The sequence below is a fragment of the Cottoperca gobio genome, chromosome 24 (genome assembly GCF_900634415.1).
Source record: "Cottoperca gobio chromosome 24, fCotGob3.1, whole genome shotgun sequence".
Lineage (NCBI taxonomy): Eukaryota > Metazoa > Chordata > Actinopteri > Perciformes > Bovichtidae > Cottoperca > Cottoperca gobio.
Window position 1 is genome coordinate 10,016,521 of NC_041378.1, and position 25,212 is coordinate 10,041,732.

Here is a 25,212-nt window from a genome sequence, read left to right on the forward strand (position 1 = left end):
GACAGGGGCACACAAGACGACCACACTCTACAGCCAAACCCTAATTGTGTGTGCGTGTGTCTGCATTTTTTCCCCTGACATGAAGAAGAAGAAAACCAAGTGAGTATTGTTTCTCTGTGCCTGTGAATGGTAGTCCTGAGCCTTTTGAATCATTTTTGCTTGAGAATTTATCTGTGAAAAATTACCGGAGTTTGGTAAGTTTGGTTTTTGGATTTATAAAACTTTAGTTATAGAGTGTAATGGGGAAGTTAATGGGGCTTTCTCACCTGGCACTCCACTGGTAAAAATAAAACAAATATAACTTGAACTCACAAACAGCCTACTGTTACATTATCATGGCATTTATATGTATTATATAATTAAATTATTGTTTGGTTGTACAATACTGTTACTGATGTTGCTTTAGAGTTGAATTGAAATCAAAGGTAAGTTAAAGAGAAATTACCCTTTTTCTTTGTCAGATTGTGTTTATGTACAGTACTGTTGAGATATATGTGTGTGTGTGTATGTGTAAAGGTGCGTGTGTGCAAAGATATCTCTACTTATCTCTCGCATTATATTGCTGCCAAGTACATGTATTTCTCCACTCTCATTACCCATCATTGAACTGTATATCCACACTGAACCTGTGTGGCCTCTATATGTTTACTGGCTTATCGCCAAAGACCTTGTTGTCATAACAACATTGAAGCGGTTGAGTGTTGTGACACCTGTGAAACACACCTGTTCAGGCTTGACATGAGGGGCCAGAAGGTTGAGCTGCAGCGACAGCACAAACACTCAGATTAGCTCTGGCCCACAGCTAAGGATGAGCCAGGGATCAGTATCACGTTCCAGGTTCACTTTGACAAATAAGAGATTTTCTCTGTAAATATATGACAACCGTGCCATTCTGCAATTGACGTAGTTCATCAATTAATTTTAAAGCTGACACAACTACTTAATTAATCTAATAATTGAGTGACCAAAGAAATATTTTGTAAACCATTTTGATAATCGATGGATTATTCATTTTTGGAGGCAAATATGCCAAACAGCCCGTTATTCCAACTCCTATATTAGCAGATCATTGTTTTAGTTTTCGATAGTTGGTCACATAAAATAAGCTATTTTAAGACGTTTACCTAAACTTTAGGAAATTGTGATAAGCATTTTTGTTCTACATTAAATACATTTTTAGACCAATTCATTAATAGAGAAATTAATCGTTAGTAACTCAGTCAAGGTGGGAAATTGCATATTCTAATGTCATTGTGCAGCCTACACTATGTTTTGCACCAGAGTGCATACGGGCTATAGTCAAAGTAGAATTAAAAAGTTGTTCTGGACATGCAATTAACACTTAACAATAAATATGAAATATAAATTTAGTTGTATAGTAAATCAATCAATTAATAACCACTGCACCGCTGCTGTCAGAAGAACCATTAAGTAAGGTACTTCAAAGATTAAAAACAAGAATCGAAAAATCTCATCGGTGTCTGAGCTTTTGGCGGTGAACTTCTTCCCCTCTGCAGGCGAGCTTCTGCTATTTTAAGCCAAAAGAAAAGTCAGCCTATAAATGCCACTTCATAATGACAGATCTTTCACTGCGAAGCCAAAAAGGGTCACTACAGGCCGCAGAGACTCTAACACAAACACTGTTAAACTGAACCTCAAGACGCCAGCGTGGTAATTGTGAAGTCATTTTTCAAAAGACAAAGGCCACTGCTCCTGCCAATCTGTGATACAGAGAGGAGCATGTGGGCTTCAAGTTAGCGGGCCTTTTAGAGACGGAATTGATGTCAGTAAATGTCCTTTGACTTGCCTTTTACTGCTGCGATGGTGATTGAACACAGAGACAATAAAGTTACATTTTAGGATGAATCAGATTTCCATTTGCCTGCGTTCTGTCCCTGGGCTGAAAGTGTTGTCACTCTATGCCATGAGGTTTTGAGTTATATACATCCTAACAAGTGCAGTAAAAGTTCAGAGTAATAAAAGTTTTGGACTTGCTGTTCTGCAGCTCTCTAATTAGAAGCTGGAGACGTCATTCAGTTTATGACAAGTTTCACAGTACAGAGCTTCTGAATGTTGCCCATTTCAAAACAAATGTGTTTTTCTTTTTTTTATATTTTTCTTAAGATGTTCACACTTGAGGGTACACAGTGTATGATTGGTGCAGCAGAAATCCATTATAGTACAATGACGTTTGTACATAATATCTGAAGTATTCAAACTGTTCAAATAACAAAATTCATTCATCGTGACAATTTTCACCTCTGGAAATAACTAATTAAAATTGGTTTTATTCCAGTTGGTGATATCAATTGTCGATCACAATAAATTGTCAATTGAAGCAAAGCTCCTGGATCGTGTCTCAACTTGCAGTCTGGATAGGTTTGAAGGTTTCTGTTAAATACTCTTCGTACAGCTGCTGTAACATATGTGAGGTCACCATGTGAAGTAATCAGAAACAGAGGGAGAGAGAGACAGAGCGGCCAACAGTTGGTTGTTTTATGGGTTTGGGCCACACCTCAACTCATCTTAAAATAAATAGACAATTTTACGGTGCATGACTGGGCATTCATTCGGCATTTCTCAACAAAACATGGCAAAAGGTGCAAGCCAACCAACTCAAATTTGAAGTAAAAGTAAAAGTAACGTGCAGCTGAAACCAAAAGGTGCTCCGACAGCAGAATGAGCTCTGCAATGCCTCCACGCCACAGGCCTGGTTTGGGTTTTAAATATATTTCCAGATGCCCAGGAGAGAAACTGATAAAGTGACACTGTTGCTGTTTGACTGCAACACATGTAGAGAGGAGAGGCAAGTACACAACAACATACCAGAATTTGTGAACAGTGACAGCTGATGAGAGAAGGTTTTGCACAAGCAACTCCCTCACTGTACTCTTATGTGTTGTAAGGATTTACGAGGTGAATAGACGCTATGAAAGAACCCCAGACAGCTGCTAGTTACCAAAAACAACACACACGGCTGTAAGGGCCTATGTTAACTTGTACAGCCCTAGCGTAACACAACTCATGCATCTGCTAAGCCAAGGCCCAACCACAGAGTCTGACGCTAGGTCTCGTGTAAACATAACACAAGCAGCCAGCGTTTTACAGCAGTGGTGTTAGAGAAGAGTGGGAAACAAATATAATTTCTCCTGGAAAGACTTGTATTTTCTCTTAAAAAGCACAATTAGAGATGTTGTCATGTGGCGTTGATGTAATAATTAGAATCTTATAAAAAAAACTGAATATTTAATTGTGAAATATAAACGTGACTGAATACTTAATGTTGGAATTTAAATACCACTGTTTTATAATCCTTTGAAAACCATCTGTCTGTATTGATTTAAACTTTGTTTACATAAATTAAACCAATTTCAAAAACTTGATTTAAAGTATTCAAGTGTCCATTTATTCCAAAACAACAATATTCAAGTATTCAGTTTGTCAAATTCAGATCTAAAAGTTCAGCTAAACTTGCATCAGTGAAATTCAGACACCAAAATTCAAGATTTGAACATCTGACCTACGAAGGATTTCTATTCATTGACGGGACGTAGCCTGATAGGACTGAAGTAGGACGAACAAATTTGAGAAACCTGTTTTTAGTTTTACTTTATTTATTTAATTTGAACAATTTGAAATGTGTTTTTTTAATTTTGTGCTTAAAATATTTTTTTTTCACTAGAAGAAAACAAACACCTGAAACAACCGTAAGGAAATTTCAAAAGAGGATCAAACCCTATAATTTTAGATGGTTTACAAAGAAAAGATATCAAGCTATATAACATTAAGTGATTACATTTTGAAACGTAAAGCAGCCTGCTTCTTGGACTAAATAGTATATATTGCATTTGTATAACATTATATAAAGTTTCAGTGGCATATTACAAACGTTCAATGTGAGCTCATAAACTATACATTGCTATGAAATGATCCCTGCTAAAATATTCAGTGTGACATTCAGAGCCATTTCATTTTTGAGCAACTACAATATTAAAGATTAAACAGAAGCTATTTCTATATTACTGGAAGGCGAATGGGAAAAGCATACAATAAATGTCAAAAGGTCATGATTTTCAAATGAAGTCCCCTTAATGTGGTTTAGTCTTTTAAGCCACCAGAGCACTTTTCTTTGTGCATAACAACAATCCGATGTTTCTATAATTTAAATAAATCTGCTTCAAACAGAAAGTCCGATGGGAAACCTTCAGATTAGACTTTGAGTTGTTCTAATGTACCTAATAAAACATTGTCTTTGGATTTACAGCTCAAATCATGTTAAAATTAATTGTTTATCCCTGATTACTGAGGGAGCAGAGTGAAGAAGCTTGGATTTAAAAGAGGTAATAATGGACAAATGAGGGTCCGCACTTAATATTCCCTCAGTGCTCCGAAGTTCTGCAGAAATATTGACTTTTCTAAAGATGTCTTCAAACATGCATTTGCACTTATTTATCTTAGCGTCGTTAATTTGTTTGGTAAATTGATAGCTGGAGACATTGAGTGAATGATTTAGATTTTTATAGAAATAATTTGACATTTTGGGAAATCACGTTTTGCAGAAAGTTAGTTGAGAAGATTGATATCACTCTCACATCGGTTAAATACAAAGCTACAACCAGCAGCCAGTTGTTTCCCTGTTTCCAGTCTTCATGCTAAACTAAGCGAAGTTATATTATTGGGCTTTTCATGCCTTTATGATAGAGAAGTGTAGATTGTGAAAGGGGGAGAGAGAGGGAACGACATACAGCAAACGCCAAAGGTTGGACTCGAACCAGTGGCCGCTGTGGGCAAGGACTAAGCCTTTGTATATGGGATGCCTGTGCTACCGGTTGAGCTACCGGGACGCCCCTATATCAATCTTTTAATCTCACTCTCTGCAAGAGATCAAAAAAGCATATTTCCCCAAAATAGCTGAAAAGTCCTTTAAGGCCCTGTCACACATTTCCGTATGGCAGAAACATATGCTGGCGTATACGAAATATCGGCAATACGTTGATATAAATTAAGGGTAAGTTGTGATCGTTTGAAGGACGCAGACGATACACTGAACACGCCAGACATTCGGCCCTGTCACACAGCTCCGTATGGCAGAAACGTATACCGGTGTATATGAAAAGTAGCTCAAAATGTGTCAGAGTCCAAATACGTCCAACTTTTCCACAGCGGTGTTGTAGCTGACGTATACATAACGACTACATAACGAATTATTATACGTATGTCAAACATTGATAGCGTATCACTTACTTATTTAAAACGTATCAGAGCGTCTGGCCAACAGCTGGAAAAGTGCCATCTGGTTCACGTCATGCTGATGCTGGAGAACGGCTAACATGCTGAACGCTAGCTGTACTGTAGAAACACGTTTAATAAGTTACTCCGTCGTCAGGCATCATCTTAACATAGGGTAGGAATAGGGTATCCACTCGTTATCAATAAACTGGCTGTAGGGTTCACCGTCAGCCGACGTAGCCGAAATCTAACGTACCTCTAACGTAGTCACGTAGGTATTCACATAGATATTTACGTACTGTATTCACGTAGGTATTCTGTATTCACGTATGTCTAACGTAACGTATGCATATTTTATGAAGCACACGTCGGGTACGTCCGGTAATTTTGAACATGCTCAAAACATCAGCGTTCAACAACGCACCCCAGCGTAACACAGTGAGCTCTTAACGAATACTACTTATACCTTACCTTATATCAACGTACACCAGCGTGTTGCCCGATATTTTGTATACGCCATATTTTTGTATATCTTATGCATTTGTTGGACATTCGTCTGATACATTTTGTATAAGTAAGTGATGCGCTATCAATAGGTTAGACATGCGTATCTGTATACGTTCACTTTTCCGATCCGATGAAATGTTGGACGTATTTGGACTCTGACTAATTTTCATATACGCCAGCATACGTTTCTGCCATACGGACATGTGTGACAGGGCCTTTAAGGTGCCTCTTCACCTGTTGATCAAGTTACTCACAGTCACTCACCTCACCTCCTGTTTGCAGGTTACCATGTGGCGCTGTTGGATGCCCTTCCTCTTGGCCTGGGTGTCCATGGCAACCCCAATACTCTGCCAAAGTGGAGATTGGGGTTCAGGCTTTGACATCTCCTCGGCTGTAATGGCCACCAATGACACATCTCAGGCAGTTGGTGATGAGCCTGTGAGGATAAGAAACAATCAGGACTGGATCACATCATCAGCTTTCTCACCATCACCCTCACCCTCACCAACGCTGCAGTATGAGCCTCAACCGGACAAGTGCTCGGTCCACTTCAGCACCAACGCTGCTACGGCTCGAAGGCTGAAGGCCCAGAAAGAGGAGATATCCTATCTGCAGGCCATCCAGCATGGGAACAAGGCAGTGATGGAGAACTTGGTGGAGTTTGTGGGGGCAGAGGTGGGGGATCAGAGCTATGAAGATGTGATTAAGGAAAATGTAATTGGCATCCAAGAGGACCACAAGAGTTGCCACGAGGTGGTAGAGAAAGCTGAAGATGATATGGAAAAGCAGCTGGAGGGGGAAGTGTTGGGCGCTGGGATGCAGAAGTGAGTGCAACACATTTGTTTTTCAAGAAGTAAAGAAGAATGACAAGGCTGAAATGTAATGAGAGCAGCTAACAAAAGATCAGTTCCTGTTTGTTGGCGTACTGAAGACGTAAACAAATTAATGCTGGTAACAGAAATTGTGAGAGAGAAGTGTTCAAATGATGGCAGAGAGAGGCAATCTGTTGCCTTTTTTCAGAGCATAGGCGACTGCGGTGATGACTGCTGTTTCATCCCGTCGTTATAATGCACATGTCAATCAAAAGAAATGAGCAGTAACATTATTATCATGATGCACGGCTCCTGTATTGTGTCTCTGCTTGCAGTCTAGATTGGCATCAAGGTTTCGGTATACTACTTGAATACTAAAAAGCATTCACGTCATGTTATGGTGCACCTCTAAAAGGACTATTTTTAAATGCAAAATAACGTCTTCTTTTTGTCCTGTGCTTTGCATTACATGTTATACGTCTTCCACTTTACACGATCTTTCCGACTACAAATCCAGCTTTAACTGCAACCATATGTATTACCCCCCCGCCCGTTTAATGTATTTAATGTCCTCAGCCCCTTTCACTTACTGTCTCTCTCCACATCTGTACCCGCTCCTTCCTTCCCTTCACTCCTGGTGACCTGGGTTGTTTGTCTTTCCGGAGCAGAATCAGGGACGAGTCCTTGGCCTTGGAAGACATGGTCCGTGCTGCAGTGGACATCGCCAACAGGCTGGACATCTCCTCACAGGCCCTGCATGCTTCATTCACCAAGCAGCTGAAAGACATTGCCAAAATTCATCGCTAAGAACGCGGTGAAAAGAATTGCTGTGTGTATGTCATCCCTCCAACTCGGTGATGATGTTTTGGTAACCTTTGTGAGACCCAACATAAGGGAAGAAATTGGTGTTCTATATTTTAAATGAATTTAACTGTATGAGGAATCAACATGGTTTAAAAGATGACATAAGTTGAGGGAACACAGCAAAAAACAATTGTTGAGTAAAAAAAAAACAAGTTTCCTTTTCACTGAAGTCAAATCCTATAACCCATAAAATAGTATTTTTCCATCCAGCCATTATTTGTGGAATTGCGTAAGGTCGAATGTGGTAACAGTATGTGGTGCAGGTTTAAGCCAAGTTGAGTGTTTATGGATCAAACTAGATTGGCCATCAGAGACCAAACATAATGGCTCGGCTGGTCTTCTCCAGAAGAAGCTATAGATCGGCCATCTGGTTCCAGGGTGAGGACGGAGGGCAGGATACGTTTAGGATGACTAGTGTGTTCCAATGGACATAAAAATAAAAAATAAAAATAAAAAGGACAAGACTGCAACCGGGACCGCATTGTTATAAAGTATTGTCATCTGTTGTTGTCATCTGTTGCCGAAAACAATGCAATAACCTACGGATGAGGGACGAGATATTGTTTAAACAATTTGACAATTCCTGATTGTGATTAGGAAGAAATAAGCAGGAAACACACCATATAAAAACGCAATAAAGCTCTTTAAAAGTAGCACCACTGAATCTGAACATTGTTTTAAAAAGGAATACCTGTGAGCTTTCACATAAAATGTAAACCTTAGGATCAGAAAAACCTCTGTGGGTGTCTCAGCTGGATTCACCCGTTCAAATGTGAGAAACACACTTTTGTTGTGTATCCAGCTCTATTGTGCTATTCTCTCTCTAACCCTGCCAGGACTTGTGAGAGAGAATGCTTTCAATCATGTTTGAAATCATTTTTTTTTTAAAGTGCAATATATGTGTGTACAATGTATGAGAGAAACATGCTTTATCCAGTAAACAGCAACAAACAATAAATCAGCCTGTTTTCTTTTGTTGCCATGCTTGCACATCTTCAACTCATTAATATTTAGGGGGACTAAAACTTCACAAGGCATATTCATTCACCTAGTCTGCCCTCTAGCTGTCTCCTACAGAAATATCCAATGGACGTTTCAGTTGCATGTCATTTACACATCCTTTAATGTTTTATTAAACAAGTAAACGATCAGTCTTTACTCATTTGGAGCAAATGAGATGTAATTTGAGTAATCGATCATTTTCTATTCTACACTACTTTTAAGATGGTGTGTGTGTGTGTGTGTGTGTGTGTGTGTGTGTGTGTGTGTGTGTGTGTGTGTGTGTGTGTGTGTGTGTGTGTGTGCGTGTGTGTGTGCGCAAGAGAGATAAAGGAGGAGGGACTGTTATAGGTACCAGATGAAAGACCCGGAGTACTCAGATGTGTCCCGTCTTCTCACAGTGGATGATGCTTTTTTCGCGGACCTAAGAGACCAGAGTGGTCACTAAAAACGCTTCAAAATAATGGAAAAGAGCTAATTTAAATATGTAAATAGTTATCGAAGTCTTAGATAAGGGCACCAAGGACGCGTAAATTATTGGCACCGTGCGTAAAAGGGTAGAGTTGTTTGGATAACGGCATCAAAACCGGAGTAGTTTCGGTAAATCAATTATGTTCCTTGCGACCCGATTAGTATAGACAATATTATGAACTGGAACTTAAATCTTCAAATGCATCAGAGGTAAGCTACAGTGATACAGTTGCCGCTCCCAGCTTCAGCACCGGATGGCCCACAGACTTATTGCGCGGACACGCTGTTGGAGCGCTGAAACAAGATGCACATCTCACAGCTCTCATCATGTCTAAGCAGGGCTTAAGTGTAAACAGTGACACATATATCGATGCTGAGCTTTAGAGAAAAGACATTCAAATTATTCAGTCAGAGTATCGTCGACTCACAGATGTAAACGCAGAATACTAACAGTAGTGGTGAAGTTGTCCTGATATGCCTCCCAGCAGCGAAGATGACAGTTTTTGCTCACAAAACACGTTTTCAAGCTAACGTTTTGACAGCGGACGGACACAACTCCGTGCTCTCCAGTGAAGTTGGACTTCTTACTAGCAGAGTGGAAAATGGGACACAACCACCTGTTCTCTGTGAGGACGGCTTTTCTCTGCTCGCTACTCTTGTGTCAGTCAGGTAAGCACTTTTTAAAAATATGTTACTGGGGTTTCAACGTGCCTTACATAAACGGAGTTTAGTTACCGGGAGATTAACACGCTACCGTTGTCGTAACGGCAAGGACCACTTGGAAAAGCAAAATGTCACGTTTAAGCCGACATTTCACCACGCGAACTCTTCGACATTATTAAACATTTTAATTCACGATAGTGCTAACATACGAATTCATAATAAGATATTAAAATTAGTAAATTTACCTTTCAATCTCAACACCTGCGCGCTTTCACCCAAATCTCCCACAATGCTTTTCTCGTAGTTAAATCATCGCCTCGCGCCAATCTGTTTAAATTACAGTATTACCAACTGGTACAAAGTTACTTCAGCTCATGCGACAGTATTTGTTTTACGTTTGTTTTTGAAATGTGACAGCCAGACGTGAATTTTGAAAGAGTTTTACCACTGCTTGTAGATTTAGGCAGCCCTCCATCTTTCACAGCATTTATTGAAAATAAATATAACACAAAGCTGATAAAAGCTAGCTTCTCTCTGTGAGGCTACCATACCAGAGTTTATTATCCTTAACCATGCCAATTTAGAAGATGCCAGAGAGAAACAGTGCACTAAACATGTACAAATCCTCAGAACAGTGGGCTAATACACCACACATAGTATGCTACAACAGTTTAGTCATAGTTTATATTTTCAGTGGGTGTTAAAGGTTAAAATATGTTTCTCAAAAACAGCAACAGACAAAAGAAGCATATTTGTTTTTCAACCCAAATTAATTCCCTTTATCTCAAGCTGAAATTTTAATTTCTCACTATTATTATTATACTGCATCCATTGTTCACATTTTTCAAGAGGATAAGACCTTTTTTTTCTACATATTTGTGGAAACCGTGTCTAAGATGTTTACAGTTCATTTCAGTTTAACTTTAAAATCTTCACGCTTCACAGTGGAACTCAGGGCAGCTCTATTTATTGATTTAGGAGATTCTACATGGGTGTTTATGAGTTATCTCTTAACTCAAATAAAAGTAACAGTTGTTCTTGTGGCGTACGTGAGAGAGGGTTTGAAAATGAATTGTAGCTTCTTAGTCCACTCCCTCCATCTTGTCATGCTACAGCGATCAGGTGTGCAGGTGCTTGATCTCCTGCCAATATACTTCTCATTATGTCACTGAGTTCAACACATGTATAATTGTTGCATGTAGTTTTTTTAAGTGAACTTTTTACTCTTAAATATTTGACAGTCCAATTTCACGAGAGCGCCTCTGGCTTGAGAAGCTGCTGACTCTGTCATCTAAACTGGTCAGTGTTTCATACCCCTCGCCAAGGGGCTTGGCCACGATCCAACATGCACGGCCCGGTGTGCTGGATGTTGGAGGTGTCATCTCATTTCAAGTCTCCGTTGGCAAGAGCCTTTGATCTATGGCACCCAAGAGCCTTTTTTCTTTTTAAGCCTCACATCTGGTCCCTCCCAGATGCACAGACTGATGAACGTGCACCATCCTGACTGTGAAGAGAGCAGATAAGAAGTCTCTGGTGCACGCTTGTTTGCCAGAGTGAAATTAGTTCATGATGGCACGAGATGAGCACAAGTGTACCATGAGCAAATGAACTCTGATCCTTTCTTTTTATTTTCTAAAACAATTATGCCTTTCCAAAATTGTCACTTCACATGATATCCACAGACCACAGTTGTAAGACAGCAGTGTTACATAGACACTTCATCTGCATATTTGTCCAGGCTTTCTCTGTTAAAGACCCTCAGGCCAAGGAATTAGCAGAGGCAATAAATCATTTAAACAGATTTGCTTGCATCCCTCCAGGTTTACTCCATGCCACATTTAAGCATCTCTCCTGGTTATCCTCAAACTGGACTATCCTCCAGCTATAGGTTGTAAATACTTGTCAATGTGGTCGTCAGAACTACAACTCGCCCACGGTCAGGTAATGATGCGGCCTTGGCTGAGCAACCATGACTGCTGCCAGATGCAGGGGGTCCAAGGTATCGTTTTAGGATCTTTGATGGAAGCACACTTCATTGCGTTGCATTACACCCTTACACTGTCAAATTTAGAGATCCAGAGGGAGTGGGTGTTAATGGCTTGTAAACCCAATGGCATCTCTATTGATTTTTTTTATATTGATTCTTGAGGTTTGGCTTTGCTGTGATGCTTTACTTCAACAATTCCTTACATAAATCTCGAGGGAGACGCTGCCATGAGATATTTGTTTATAAGATAAGTTCTCTTTATGTACATTAAATAATGCATAGATTTCATTTTCAACAGGAGAATGAATGACTAATGCAGGTTCACACATACTCTATACACTAGAGCTGGATGGATTAATTGGAGTTATTGAAATGATCAGTTGTAACGTTAGTTATTCCAAACACAGTAAAGCCAATGATATGTTTGGACTAGTTTATAAACAGTCGCACCATTGCATAGTTGTGTTAAATGTAAAGTGTCCCACTCTGTACGTATCTTGGTAGCAATTCATTAGAAAACACGTTTAAAGGATTCTTATCAAACATTTTTGTCTTAGTTAAAAATGAATATTGGCGCTATATGAACTCTTTAATATCAAATATTGGTTTCAGAAATCCAGTATCGGTCAGGATACAGTATACACAAATTTAAACCATGGTGTCGTCCCCCTCTGCTTCGCAGTGAATAATGTGAGTTAATTGTTTCATGCATCAGCTGTAACACAGAGTGACAGACAGCTCGACAATAAACACCCTTCACTCGTGAGAAATTAGCTCACCTCCACTAAACACAAGCAAGCAATGATGTGTGTAATTGACTCTGACTACATTGATGAAGGTGGAAGCGGTAATCCCCCAAGGAGCGGGATTCCTGTCTATTTCCATGCTATTTATTCTGCAGGAAAACAATACAGTGAGCTGAGTCTGAGCTTGTACGCAAATCTGTCTCGACTGCATGTTCAAAATCAATTTGATTAAGCCACCTCTCACTGTGAAGCAACACAGACATAGTAATACCATTTGAGGGATAAAGAGAGTTGAAATGGTGTTGCTGAAGAGGGAAATACTTCCCGTCTCCTCCTGCTCACCTCAAGAGGGTTTAGCAGACGACCCACATGTGGAGATCAGATCATCAGATCAAAAGATTTGCTAAGATGAGGAAAAGTCGATAAGACTTTACCAAGAAAGGTCTTAGATGTTTAGAGCTGAAACACAAAACTCACCTTCACTCCCAAAAGCCACACTATCCTGCCAGCCTGATTTACTGCAGTTTGTTAAGTGAGGATTAGAGGAGACTCGGATGAGAGAAGATGGATATGATCTCCATATACTGTGCAACTTCCACAGTACTTACTCGTTATCATACCATCAAATATTAACTGCTGAATGCCAACTAAACAAAGTTAAAACTGACCAGGGGACCTTGACGTCAAAGGACATTTGCACTGACATCAGTTACTTTAGTTTTAACAGTTTCATACTCGCTTATTTATATGTTGAAAAACCTAATATATGTTTCAAGTTCAAGAAATAGTTAATGGATCTATTAAATGCTTATTTCAATTGAAAAAAAGATAGGAGTGAAATGTAATCTGGAATTTCATTTACTCGGTGTTGAATAAATGTGACCAATGTATACATTCCATCACTCTCATGTTCTCGCAGTTTTTTGTCATGAGAAGAGCCACTCGCACGCTGAGGATGAGCTCTTCAAGACGCTGTTCGCTGTTTACAACAAGTGGTCGAGACCCGTGCCGAACATCTCTGATGTGGTCATCGTCAAGTTTGGACTGTCCATAGCACAGCTCATTGATGTGGTGAGTCGTCACACATGTTTTTCCAATTCATGTAGTACATAAAAACATTAGTAGAAGGGATAATTAAACGTAAGATATGTGTGTTGACGTGGAAGCGGCTGCTTTTAATGTGAAGCAAAAACTTCAAAATGGGGGAAAAAAAAAGCAGCTTGTTTTACTAAAGATGTGGATTTTTATACAAGACTTTGATTACTTGTGAACAAAATGCTACAAGTTTCAAGGTAAGACTCAGTAGAAGACATTTTAGGTTATTTTTAAATGCAATAATGTATCCCTAGAGCTTTAATTAGTATGATTTTACATTACAGATCATTTAGCAGACGCTCTTATCCAGAGCGACTTACATTGAACTAAGTACAGGGACAGTCTCCCTGGAGCAACTCAGGGTTAAGTACCTTGCTCAGGTGGCAGCCTGGTATTGAACTCCCAACCTTCTAGTGTTTTGAACCACTAGGCCATCCCCATGATTAATACTCCCTATACTAACCAAAACCTAAGGCACTGCAACGGGACCAAAAACAAAACGTACTTAGCTTTGTGATCAATAAGTCATAACCAAAAAACCAAGAGGGCACACTGCTTAAAAAAAGAAAAAAGCCTTGAACTATTACCAACTCATTTCAACTCTTCTTCAGGTCATGTATAAACAAGTGACAGCTCACAGGCGGTCCGGGGAGCGCTGGATAATTCACACAGGTGCAGTCAAGAAAGTGGGTGTGTGCATAATTAGGTCAATTCCAACAGCAAGGCATCAATATATTTAAGTTCATCATAAATAATCAATAACATCAGATATCCACAAAAACACCTATATTATTTATAGAATTAAATATATAAGGGGACAATATAGATGACTCCTCAGCATAGGTTCCAATACTTCACCGAAGTTGGGGTTGAAACACGTAAACGCTAAACTCTTTTATTAAAGGCTTTTAAATTGTTCAAAGCAGTGTGCCTTAGTATTTTTTGTTATGACTTATTAATCACAAAGCACTCGTGGAGTAGCACTGCTCGGCCTATCTACGGACATTGAAACTTTAACCTCTTTAGTCAGTTTTACATTATATGTGGTTTTTCAACAGTATGTTTTGGCATTTATATACAGTAGCAAAAACAAACTTAGGAGAACTAGATTTTGCACCCTCTGCCCTGTCACTGCTACAGAACACTTCACATCCATCAAGTCATTGAAGTAAAGTTGCTACGAGCTATATTTGGGTCTGCTTTGACAAACCTCCAAGAGCTTCTCTCTTATATTCCTCTGGCCTGAGTTAACAGCCTTAACTCAGTCTCCCTGTCTCTCTTTCCGTCTGTCTGTCTGCTAGGATGAGAAGAACCAAATGATGACAACCAACGTGTGGCTTAAACAGGTCAGAAAAATGTGTCAGCGTTGATTTATTATTAAGATTTCTTTTTTTTCTCAGAGGGGATCTGCTATTAAAATGTTAAGATATAAAAACCTACCTCTACGGTGCAAATTTCACAAAGTTTACGAGTCATTTAATTACTTATACGACAATTAAGGATCATAATCCCCCCCCCCCAAAAAAACATGTTTGTGTCTTTCAGGAGTGGAATGACTACAAACTTCGCTGGAAACCATCTGACTATGACAATGTGACGTCCATAAGAGTGCCGTCAGAGCTCATTTGGGTGCCAGACATTGTCCTCTACAACAAGTAAGTGTGATAAGAGAGCAACATAAGAGGGAAAAAAGACTTTAGGGCTGCAAATAAGAATGATTCATTATTATTCTTTGATTAACTGATTAATCGTTTGGGCTCTAAAAAACAATCCCAATAGACAAGAGATTAATAAATCCAATTGCTTGTTTTGTTTAGTCCAAAACCCAAAAGTTTACGGTCATAAAGGATAAAGAAAACCATAACATATTCACATCTTAGAGAAGCTTGAGCCGCATTTCTTTTTGTGATTTGGTTGCTTGAATTATAAATTGATTATTCAAATTGTTAATTTTCTGCCGATCAGCTAACTCATTATTTGACTAATGTTATCCCGTACGCTCTACTTAACATAAGCATGCTGTTTAATTGGTCATCAGGTAAAGCCAACTATGTCTGTCTACTGCATTGAAAAGTTAATAGAAATTTGAGAATAACACTAAAAACTTTCTTTTCATAACACAGTGGATTCTTGTAACATAGTCGCAGAGAAAGTTAAGAGAAGACTAACAGCTACACTAAGCAATAATACAATGGTTCAAATGTATGTCTCTTTACCGGATGGTATATGGCGCCATCTAGGGATAATAAAACATTCTGCTCCTCTTAAAAAAAAGTCAAATGATGATATGAACAGTTCTTCCTGTTTCAAATTGTCAAACATTTCTATTAGTTACATATTTTGCATCTCTGCTAATGTATGTTGACGCAGTTCATTTATTTTAAAATGACGACCCTCCTTCGTGTATCGCTTCAGTGTGAATCTATTGTGAAGTAAATCTCCTAAATCCACCTCCATGGAGATTAAAGCGGGAGAGTTGATGATGGAGTTCTGCTCCATCGAGCCGGTGTAATAACAACCTGTGAGTGAGAATAAAAAAGGTGTGAAACCGATGAAATGATAGCGGCTCATCATTACGTATTCAGCAGAAGATATTATCACCATTAAAGCAATAAAGGGAGGAGAGAAGATCTGGAGAAGATTATTATTGGGGAAAACACAATATTTCTTCCCTGCGTTTCTCAATTAAGAAAAGGTGATTTTCTCAGCACAGGAGGTAGTAGAAGCACGATTTGATCGTTTATCTTCTATTTTCACCTTTGTTCCCAGATATTTAAACTGAGGGCTCACACTGTAAGTAACCATCACTCATATGACAACTTCTGCTTTTCCAGCGCTGACGGCGAGTTTGCTGTGACCCATATGACGAAAGCTCACCTCTTCCACACCGGTAAAGTCCGCTGGGTCCCTCCTGCCATATACAAGAGCTCCTGCAGCATCGACGTCACATTCTTCCCCTTCGATCAACAGAACTGTAAAATGAAATTTGGCTCGTGGACGTACGACAAGGCCAAGATTGACCTGGAGAAAACTGAAAACGCAGTGGACCTGAATAACTACTGGGAGAGCGGCGAATGGGCCATCATCAACGCCGTGGGGACATACAACACAAAGAAATACGACTGCTGCCACGAGATCTACCCCGACATCACTTACTTCTTCATCATTCGAAGGCTTCCCTTGTTTTACACCATCAACCTCATCATTCCCTGCCTGCTGATCTCTTGCCTCACCGTTCTGGTTTTCTATCTACCCTCTGACTGTGGTGAGAAGATCACCCTGTGCATCTCTGTGCTGCTGTCCCTCACTGTTTTCCTTCTCCTCATCACCGAGATCATCCCCTCCACATCCCTCGTCATCCCTCTCATCGGCGAGTACCTCCTCTTCACTATGATTTTCGTCACCCTCTCCATCGTCATCACTGTCTTTGTGCTCAACGTGCACCATCGCTCTCCCAGCACTCACAAGATGCCCCGCTGGGTCCACTCCGTGTTCCTGGACCTGATCCCACGCTGGCTGTTCATGCGACGGCCTGCGCCAGATTGCCGACGTCGCAGGCTGCTGCTGCTGCAGCAGGAGGCGGCGGCGGAGCGGCGGCAGGGCCGGATAGCTGGGTACAAATCTGGCAACTACCTCAGCACCTCGGCGACCTGGTTAAGAGACGGGACCCCGTCAGAAGACCCCGAGAGAAGCTCTTATGAGGATTTAGAGCTGGGAACGCTGACGTCATATTTCTCCTTCCGCCCTCCTTCGCCCAGACCTCCGGGGTCGACTCCCCCAACACAACAGAACAGCCAGAACCAACAGGAGGGGGCTGCAGTGACAAACAGACACTTAACAGGGGCCAGAGTCAATCCCATTCAGAGGTCGACTAAAGTAGCTAACACAGTATCAGACTCAACATTCCTGCTCTCACCAAGTGTTATTCGCGCTCTGGAAGGAGTGCACTACATTGCAGACCATCTGAGGGCCGAGGATGCCGACTTCAGCGTGAGTATCAATGACACACTACATCTACTATAATCAGAACTTAAATGGCACCTGTCATTTGTATCACTGTGAAAACGACTCACAATATTGGCCAATGCACTTATAACACTAACACAAATGTCAAGTCATAGTGTGTGTGTGTGTGTGTGAAGTCCTGTTTAAGATTTATTTGATCGTAAAGTACAGTGCATACTCCCCGAGTGTATTAACACCTGTACTGTTGTTTTACACTAACACTGTTCTCCAGTTCTAAGTTTATATGTTGCGTGTTTTATTTGTTGTTTTAAAGGCCAATTGAACATCAGGCACATGTACAGTGATGTTGATCAACGGGCATTGTCCCTGAGAAAGAATTAATAAAAATATAAAACAGGAGGGAAAAAGTTAACTTAACCTTATTCTGAAATAACTTCAATACTTCAGTTGGGAGAGTCTAACTACAAGCTGGTGAACACAGTGGAGTATTTAGCGACAAAAAAACCTGATATTCTCCCCAAGAGCTGGTGGAGAACAAATAAACATCTAAAGAGGGACAATATTGGACTCACATTATCCATGTGGCCAGAAACACCACTCCAAACGAATGGTCATGTATCTCTTTAACTAGACATGTAAATGAACAACAACAAACTAATGACAGCATTATGAGAATTATATGTGTAACTTTCTCTTCTTTCTTTTTTCTCTCTGTCTCTTGCTCTTATTTCTCCACAGGTGAAAGAGGATTGGAAGTATGTCGCCATGGTGATTGACCGTATCTTCCTGTGGATGTTCATTATTGTGTGCCTGCTTGGGACCATTGGCCTCTTCCTGCCCCCTTGGCTAGCTGGCATGATCTAGCTCGCGTGAGAAGGTGTGGAAAAACCCATAAGCGGCACTAGTTAGTGAAGTTTAAAATTCAAAACGTAGCTGAACTCTACTTCAAGTTTGCGTAATGCGCTGCGTTAGCGGCCTTATGATGCTTTAACTCTCTTTACAAACCACCAAACCATAAGTTTGCTCATTGTAGGTGCTTATAAGTAGTGGGGCAAAGACCGAAAGGGTCTATCTTCTTGTACAGTGGTCATTTTAGGACATGTTGGACTCAGCTTGTCAACTGGCTCAACTTTCATCATCCCTCTAAGCTGCACTTTGTCAGCCTCAGGTGTAATGTTATTTATGTTGAGTTTGACCTGAATGCTAATATTGGCACGTTACCAAGCCCAAAGTTGGCAATTGTTAACGTGCTGTTAGCATGACTTAAGATTTGGCATGTTAGCATACTAATGTTAGTATGTTAACATGCCAATGTTTAGTATATTGTCTCTTTTAGCATGTTAGTTAGGTGTAACATGCTAGTTAAATGGGATGGTGCCAGCATCAGTGTTGGGTAAAGTGTTACAGTAATGTGATTACTTTTCTGTTTAAATGTGCTTTTCAAAGACTTTCTAGGCCCAATTCCCTCAAATTCAAGTACCCAACACAGAATAATTTGAGACATGGATGAAGGTTAATTAAAACATTTTATATAAGAACTAGCAGGCTTTACTGACGCTCGCAGACAATAAAAAAAAAAGAGGCTTTAAAAAAATTATCAAAACAACTTTACATTTCTACTCTTGCACAAAATGTATACATATATACATTTGAAATGACCAATAGATGATGACTATGATTACATTTCCAAGTAACTCACCCAACTCTGGTCAGCAGCATTGCTCTCAGAAGATGAATTGATTCCGTACTTAGAGGTGGACATTTAGATCTGTTGGCGGTTGGATTCATCTTCGGGGTAAATATTAATTAACCAAATGTCATGACAATCCATCCAAGATGCGAATGTCAGTCAAATGTTGGATACAAATAAATGTAGAAACAAATTGCAATGATGTTGGGTTTGTGTCTAATTGGAAATGATCTTGGACAGAAACTTAAGTCCACCTGAAATGGGCTTTTACCTCAACTTCCTTTGGTTTTCAGTGGCATGCTGCACTGGGACTCCTTTGTGCTGGTTTGGAAAGAATTTCCTTTTTTCCTTTCTTTTACAGGTTCTTCTTTGGCCATGCTGCCATGAGTCCATTTATTTTTGAATGATCACACTATGTAATAAATATCCTCATGAAACATTTTTAAAAAAAAACATCTATTTAGCATTTATTGAGTGTTGTGAAAACGACCTAAAAGCAGCTTCAGGTTGTGATTCCTGCAGAACATCTAGATTTAAATATTCAACAGCAACAATAGATATTTCAATGAACAGGCTTACACAGTAGTACACATCATGATATTTATTTTTTACATCACTTGATTTACTTGCTAGAATTTCCTATTTTATAATAATGATAATGGACATAATACAGAAGCTGTTTTTATTTCAAGAGTACCTGACATCCATGCCATTGTAGTCTTCATCTCATAATCTTAACATTATTCATCATAATCACACTTGAGATATGAACTGTATGTATAAAAACACTTTTGAACAGTTGACTAACTGTTTGGTTTTGTCATCTTTACATTTCACTCATGTTACTTTTGACAGACTTGAAAGAATAAACATTTACTTACATGTATTACATTTGTATTTTTTCTCTGCTGTAAAAACCAATAGTACTTGTCAAAAGACACATTATATATTTACAAGGATAATTCCATTTCTGAGCAGACAATTAAGTCAAAACCTCACAAATGAGAACAGTTTACATTAAAATGTGTTTGTCTGAAGTGACTGCATCCTAAATATATTTCTAATAGACCATCAAGTTCAGTTATACATCCTGGGTGAGCACACCGCCACTTTTAGTTGTAGCACTATATTTAAACGTAATAACACACACTGGTGTGATGAAGAAAAATGCTCAACTGTGTGCAAATGTTATTTGTGACTGACAGACGCGAGTCCTTAGCTTGATGTGTAAACTGAACGAGCGCTTACAGTCCACTAGGGGGCCACTGGCTTGGCTAAGTTGGCCCTGACTCTGGCCTGGTCAACAGCATCCAACATGTTCTTGCTGTCCATAGCCAGCGTGTGTGCTGCAGCCAGCATCTGTTTCTTACACTCGTCCTTCAGAGAGGTGATGGAATTCTGCTGGGCCAGACGCATTTTGCTGATCAGCTCCGCCATGTCGTTGTTCAGCAGTTTCTGGGTGCCCTCGATCTGTGGGCGCGGTGAACAAACGTTATGGATTAACACTGTTGACCTTTTTATAAGGGAAGACATTTTGACATGTCGCAGTAGGAAAAGCACAGGTGTAAATAATAAAGTTAATGACGGCTGAATTCAATTAGGCTGCTTCAGTTTCAGGGTCCTGGTACTGTGCATGCTGGCTCACTTGTCCCAGTAAACCATGACAGTGAGACTGTAAAATATTATGTAGACATGAGCACTACCTTTGTGAAACTTATAAACATTTAGGTTGAAATTGCTACAGGGGTGCGTTGATTCAACTCCACTGCATTATATTGTCAACTGTTCATGTTATTTTCTTTATACATGTTGCACATATAGCACATATATTGTCCTTTGCGTACATTATGTGTGCATAGTAAGTAGAAATACATTGATAAATATGGCTTTGTAGAAACTGCAAGCTATGGATTTTGGGAGGCCTCAGCCAGAATAGTAAACATTAAATGGTCATTTTTCTCAAAAGGAGTTTTGTCATTTTTTTTTGTTTCAGGGACAGACAGCAGGAAGAAAAATACGATTAAGGAGATGAGAACAGACAGAAAATTCACTGTACCTCAGTCCTGATAGACTCGTGTAAGGTGGGCAGTATCTCATCCACACTGCGAATCAGATCTCGTAAAGCCATCCCGACAGACTTGCGGGCAGAGATAAATTCCAGAGAATTAACTAGCTGTATGACTCAAGCTTTATTTTCCATTACAATTCATACACCTTTAATTAGCATCATACTGTTAAAATCTAAATGAAAAACAGTCTTGGTGTACCTTGACGATGGGGATATATTTTTCCGGTGGCGACTCTGTGATGTCATTCTTGAGTTGGACAACAACTTTGACCAGGTCCATGACGTAGAGGTACACTTTGTCGTCAGAGCGGTCCAGCTCAGCTGTGGGCGCAGGCTAAGTAAGAGAAAATAATATGTTTTAATAATTAAAATGCTCATCCTCATCATTACTTTACACAAAAAGATCATTGAGCACTATTTTAAATGCATGGTGGCATCAATTCCCTTTGAATTGAAAGGTAATTTTACTTTCTTGAGTTCATTAAAAAATATTTTTTATCTTAAAATCAAAGTCAATCAAATCAGCAGGTTAAAAAATATTATAATCCCAAAAAATTAAATCGATGTAATTACCTGTGTAGAGAGCCGTAGGGGCTTCTCTGGAGGTGCTGCAGGGCAGAAAAGATGAACGATGTGAGACGGCGAGAAAGACAGGCGGGATCGGAGAGAGATGAAAGTACTCGGAATAAAATGTGAATTTATGTATTTCTTTTGAGCTCACCGTTCCCAGTGTCAGCTTCAGGAGACTAAAAAGAATAGAACAAGATGAATTTCAGGAAATAGAAACAATATGAATAGACAACACTGCAGAAGATAATTCTGGTAAATAGCACAACTATTTACAGACAAATAAATAATAAATATAATCTGTGACAATCCCTTAATACGCTCCGATTCAATCTCATTTACCATTTGTAGTGTATCCACCTTCACTAAACGTGCCTGAAGGTTTACTCACTTCATTCATTCCTAAATTTCCCTTGGGATGAATAAAGTATCTATCTATCTATCATTATAGCTGCACTCTATCACGTAGACTACACAAACTACTACACGTCGTGTGGCATCATACTAACTATGCATGTCCTCACTCGTCCAATGGGATATTTATATTGCCAAAGAAAACAAACTGGGCTCAGAAATGTGAGCTACTTCGCCAAAAGCTTTTTGGTTAACATGTTTTAAAAGTAGATTCTTCCTTTAATGGGACTGCGAAATCACAGTTTGTATAGGCGGACACCTACCGCTGGGCCGGCAGTGTCCTCTGGTCCCATGGGGTCCTGCAAAAGAACAGGCAGGTTCACTTTACAGAATATGGACATGAATCCCCTCTTTGGAACCGTCATCAGGGGAACATTCAATTTAAGGCTAGCTTGGCGTCGAGAGAGAACGAGTGGGTTGATATTGTTTAACGATGCCTCGTTCCACGTTGCCTCCAGGGCCACATTGAATTGAGCGGGGGGACACAGAGACACAGAGAGGGGGTTGACAATAGTTAATGATGCTCTGTTTCCCACCAGGAGTCTCTCCTCCTTTTCCAGCCACTTTTCATCCTCCATCATCTGCTCTTTCTGCTGGCGGAGAGTGTACTGCCTTTCCTGTCTCTCCCTCTGCCAGAGGCGCGCGGGGTCCTCTCTGCTGTTTGGTTCCACCCTAAAAAACTCGCCCTCCTACAATTGATGGAAGAATGCTGGGGTTAAACACACACACACACACACACACACATCCTTTGTTGCTCTCTTAATGCATTCATTTTTAACTCCAGCTTTATCAACATTTGAACATGAGATGTCAAATGAAAGAAAGATTGACAAACTGAATAACAAAATTAGAATTTTAGACAAAATGCTGAGTCTTTCTTACCGCCATGCTGCGACGGCGAGGGGATCTGGCTGGCAACGCAAGAGAGCTCATGGAGTCGACGGGGGACTGGTAATCACATGGGCTGGCCAGGTCAGGCGAGCTGGCACACATAGCCTCCTTCAGCTGCACGCACACACACACACACACACACACACACACACACACACACACACACACACACACACACACACACACACACACACACACACACACACACACACACACACACACACACACACACACACACACACACACACACATCACTTACATGAATACATTTTTGTTAGCTTGGAGGAAACAGGTGAGAGGTTACTGTACCTGAATGTGCAAACCGATACTGAGCGTGTTCCCGAACCGCCCTGGTTTCATTCTTGAAGGCTACAGTAAATATACAGAAGATGAATTAAAACATGCACTACATTACATTTGAATGATGTGCTGTATTGTACCATATATGTAACATATAACAGTGGCTGACTTTGACAGTGATTCGTACCTTTGGAGGAGGCTCGTTGAATTTGAACTTGTTGTCGAATAATTTTGTGGAGCGCGCTCTGTCCCTCTCTCTCTCCACTTCCTGCTCCTTCACCATGTTGTGGACGTCGCTGATGGATTTTAGACAACAAGTTACTGTGTATCATGTCTTAAGAGAGGTACGAAAACACATCTAACAGGCTGTTAGTGCAGGTAACTACAACATGTTCTAAATCATCTCATCTTCATTTTTACTATTTAAAATGAACCAATGGCTCTAACTTCTATATTGAACCTGAGATAGTAGTTGAGTATACGGAGTAGAAATCCTTACAGAAAGGTTATCACCGTAGATCCAACCTTAATGAAAGGGTCTCAATTTTTTCATATTGAATAAAGAAGTACCTGATCTTGACCACCAGTTCAGTGAAGTTGGGTCTCTCTCTGGGGTCGTAGGACCAGCAGCGGGTCATGAGTGAGTAGAGGGCGGGGGGGCAGTTGTCTGGCTTGGGCAGCCTGATTCCCTGCTCCAGTTGGTTGATCACGTCTCGGTTCTCGAGCCAGAAAAACGGCTGCTGTCCAAGACTCATTATCTCCCACATGCAAACAGCTATCGAGCAATGCATGGAAAGAGAAACAAAAAATGCAGATGAATAGGAGTTTAAAAACCTTCCTTATTATGCACACGCTACATTGCAATATTTCTGGCTTGTGTCCCATGACGCATGCTGCTTTTTCATATCACGTTTCTCCTTCAGAGGAGAAGTGAAACAGCCTCATCAGATCATTACCATTAATACTACATTAAAAAGTACTTTAGCCTTACTGTCCTGGTGCTGTTGGTGATGAGGCTATGAATAAATGAAGAAGGACCACCACACACAGACTTCACACTTTATATCTTAACTACTTTATTTGAACAGCATTGAAAAGCTCAGAGAATCCACACAAGAAATCAATCTCAGGTGCATTACACAATCAGTAACAATCAACAATCAATCAACATAGTTAAAATGCCTGAGATCTAGCTGAATCCATGTGGCAACAATGTGATTCATTGAAGTTTTCTATATTATTATATTTATGTTTTCTAGTCAATTTTCTAGTCAAATCAATACCTTCAGATGTCCATGTCTTTCTATGCCTTGAAAACATTAAAAATTGATCATTTTGTTGTGTTCTAAAAATAGTCAGTCAGTATTTCCTGCATAGAAACTAGTATAATTGCAATAATGAATATCGAGGAGCCTAATTAAGGTTCTTATGCGTTGTTTGCTTTTGCATCTCTCTCTTAAGAACAAAGACGAGTGTCTACACAAATCATCCACCATCAAAAGGTCAGAATATGATAATGTTTCAATTTTAGGGCCTGATTGCTGAAGAAGTAGAATTTAATACACACAAAGAGTCAGATCTCAGATGTTCATTTTAAACTTTTTGATTGTTGGTATGAAATTCACCAGAGAAGACCATCACAGTTCACGTAGTGGACTATGAGATGGTGCTGATTTGTTTCAAGAATGAAGGCAGGTAGAGATACAGGTGATAAAAGTATGAAACAGTAACTTGGTAATTGAGTCATGGTAGGAGACCCTGTACAAGCTCCATACAAATGTGTATAAAGTGGTTTCTAACCAAGCGACAACCTCTGTGTCTGAAAAGTGAAGCCAATGCGGAAGTGCCTTAAACCAGCATTCTCTATAACATCGAGCCGTGGTCTGCTCCACTGGTTGCTAAAAGAAGTCTGATTGTATAGAAGTCTATGAGAAAAATGACCC

At 39.9% G+C, this 25,212-nt stretch overlaps 3 protein-coding genes and 1 long non-coding RNA gene across 7 annotated transcripts in view; 2 read left to right on the plus strand and 2 right to left on the minus strand.

Moving 5' to 3' along the window:
• LOC115003737 (uncharacterized) lies at positions 1-8,351 on the plus strand. Its single transcript, XM_029425636.1, has 3 exons — positions 1-99; positions 6,019-6,560; positions 7,217-8,351. Exons 2-3 carry the CDS (start codon positions 6,025-6,027, stop codon positions 7,353-7,355), a joined length of 675 nt encoding a protein of 224 aa, XP_029281496.1. The 5' UTR covers positions 1-99; positions 6,019-6,024; the 3' UTR covers positions 7,356-8,351.
• Positions 6,037-9,845, minus strand: LOC115003739 (uncharacterized). The gene is made up of 3 exons (XR_003831700.1): positions 9,791-9,845; positions 7,139-7,325; positions 6,037-6,172 (listed from the first exon to the last, which is right to left on the minus strand). It is a non-coding gene; the product is annotated as an uncharacterized LOC115003739 (long non-coding RNA).
• On the plus strand, positions 8,806-19,915 carry chrna2b (cholinergic receptor, nicotinic, alpha 2b (neuronal)). 2 transcript variants are annotated; one of them, XM_029425635.1, is made up of 7 exons: positions 8,806-9,551; positions 13,198-13,349; positions 14,675-14,719; positions 14,919-15,028; positions 16,208-17,363; positions 18,078-18,216; positions 19,323-19,915. In XM_029425635.1, exons 1-6 carry the CDS (start codon positions 9,485-9,487, stop codon positions 18,201-18,203), a joined length of 1,656 nt encoding a protein of 551 aa, XP_029281495.1. In that variant the 5' UTR covers positions 8,806-9,484; the 3' UTR covers positions 18,204-18,216; positions 19,323-19,915. The 2 variants fall into 2 exon arrangements, with proteins under 2 accessions (XP_029281495.1, XP_029281494.1); XM_029425634.1 differs by having other exon boundaries at positions 18,078-19,472.
• The window catches only part of ptk2bb (protein tyrosine kinase 2 beta, b), a 20,674-nt gene continuing 15,107 nt past the window's right edge, over positions 19,646-25,212 (minus strand). For all 3 annotated transcript variants that reach the window (XM_029425633.1, XM_029425631.1, XM_029425632.1), the window contains exons 21-31: positions 23,840-24,044; positions 23,457-23,565; positions 23,279-23,338; positions 22,961-23,083; positions 22,615-22,767; positions 22,342-22,377; positions 21,819-21,843; positions 21,671-21,705; positions 21,297-21,431; positions 21,086-21,166; positions 19,646-20,499 (exon numbers count right to left, since the gene is read on the minus strand). In XM_029425633.1, the coding sequence (XP_029281493.1) occupies positions 20,284-20,499; positions 21,086-21,166; positions 21,297-21,431; positions 21,671-21,705; positions 21,819-21,843; positions 22,342-22,377; positions 22,615-22,767; positions 22,961-23,083; positions 23,279-23,338; positions 23,457-23,565; positions 23,840-24,044 (1,178 nt within the window). In that variant the 3' untranslated portion in view covers positions 19,646-20,283. The remainder of the gene's footprint in view (positions 20,500-21,085; positions 21,167-21,296; positions 21,432-21,670; positions 21,706-21,818; positions 21,844-22,341; positions 22,378-22,614; positions 22,768-22,960; positions 23,084-23,278; positions 23,339-23,456; positions 23,566-23,839; positions 24,045-25,212) is intronic.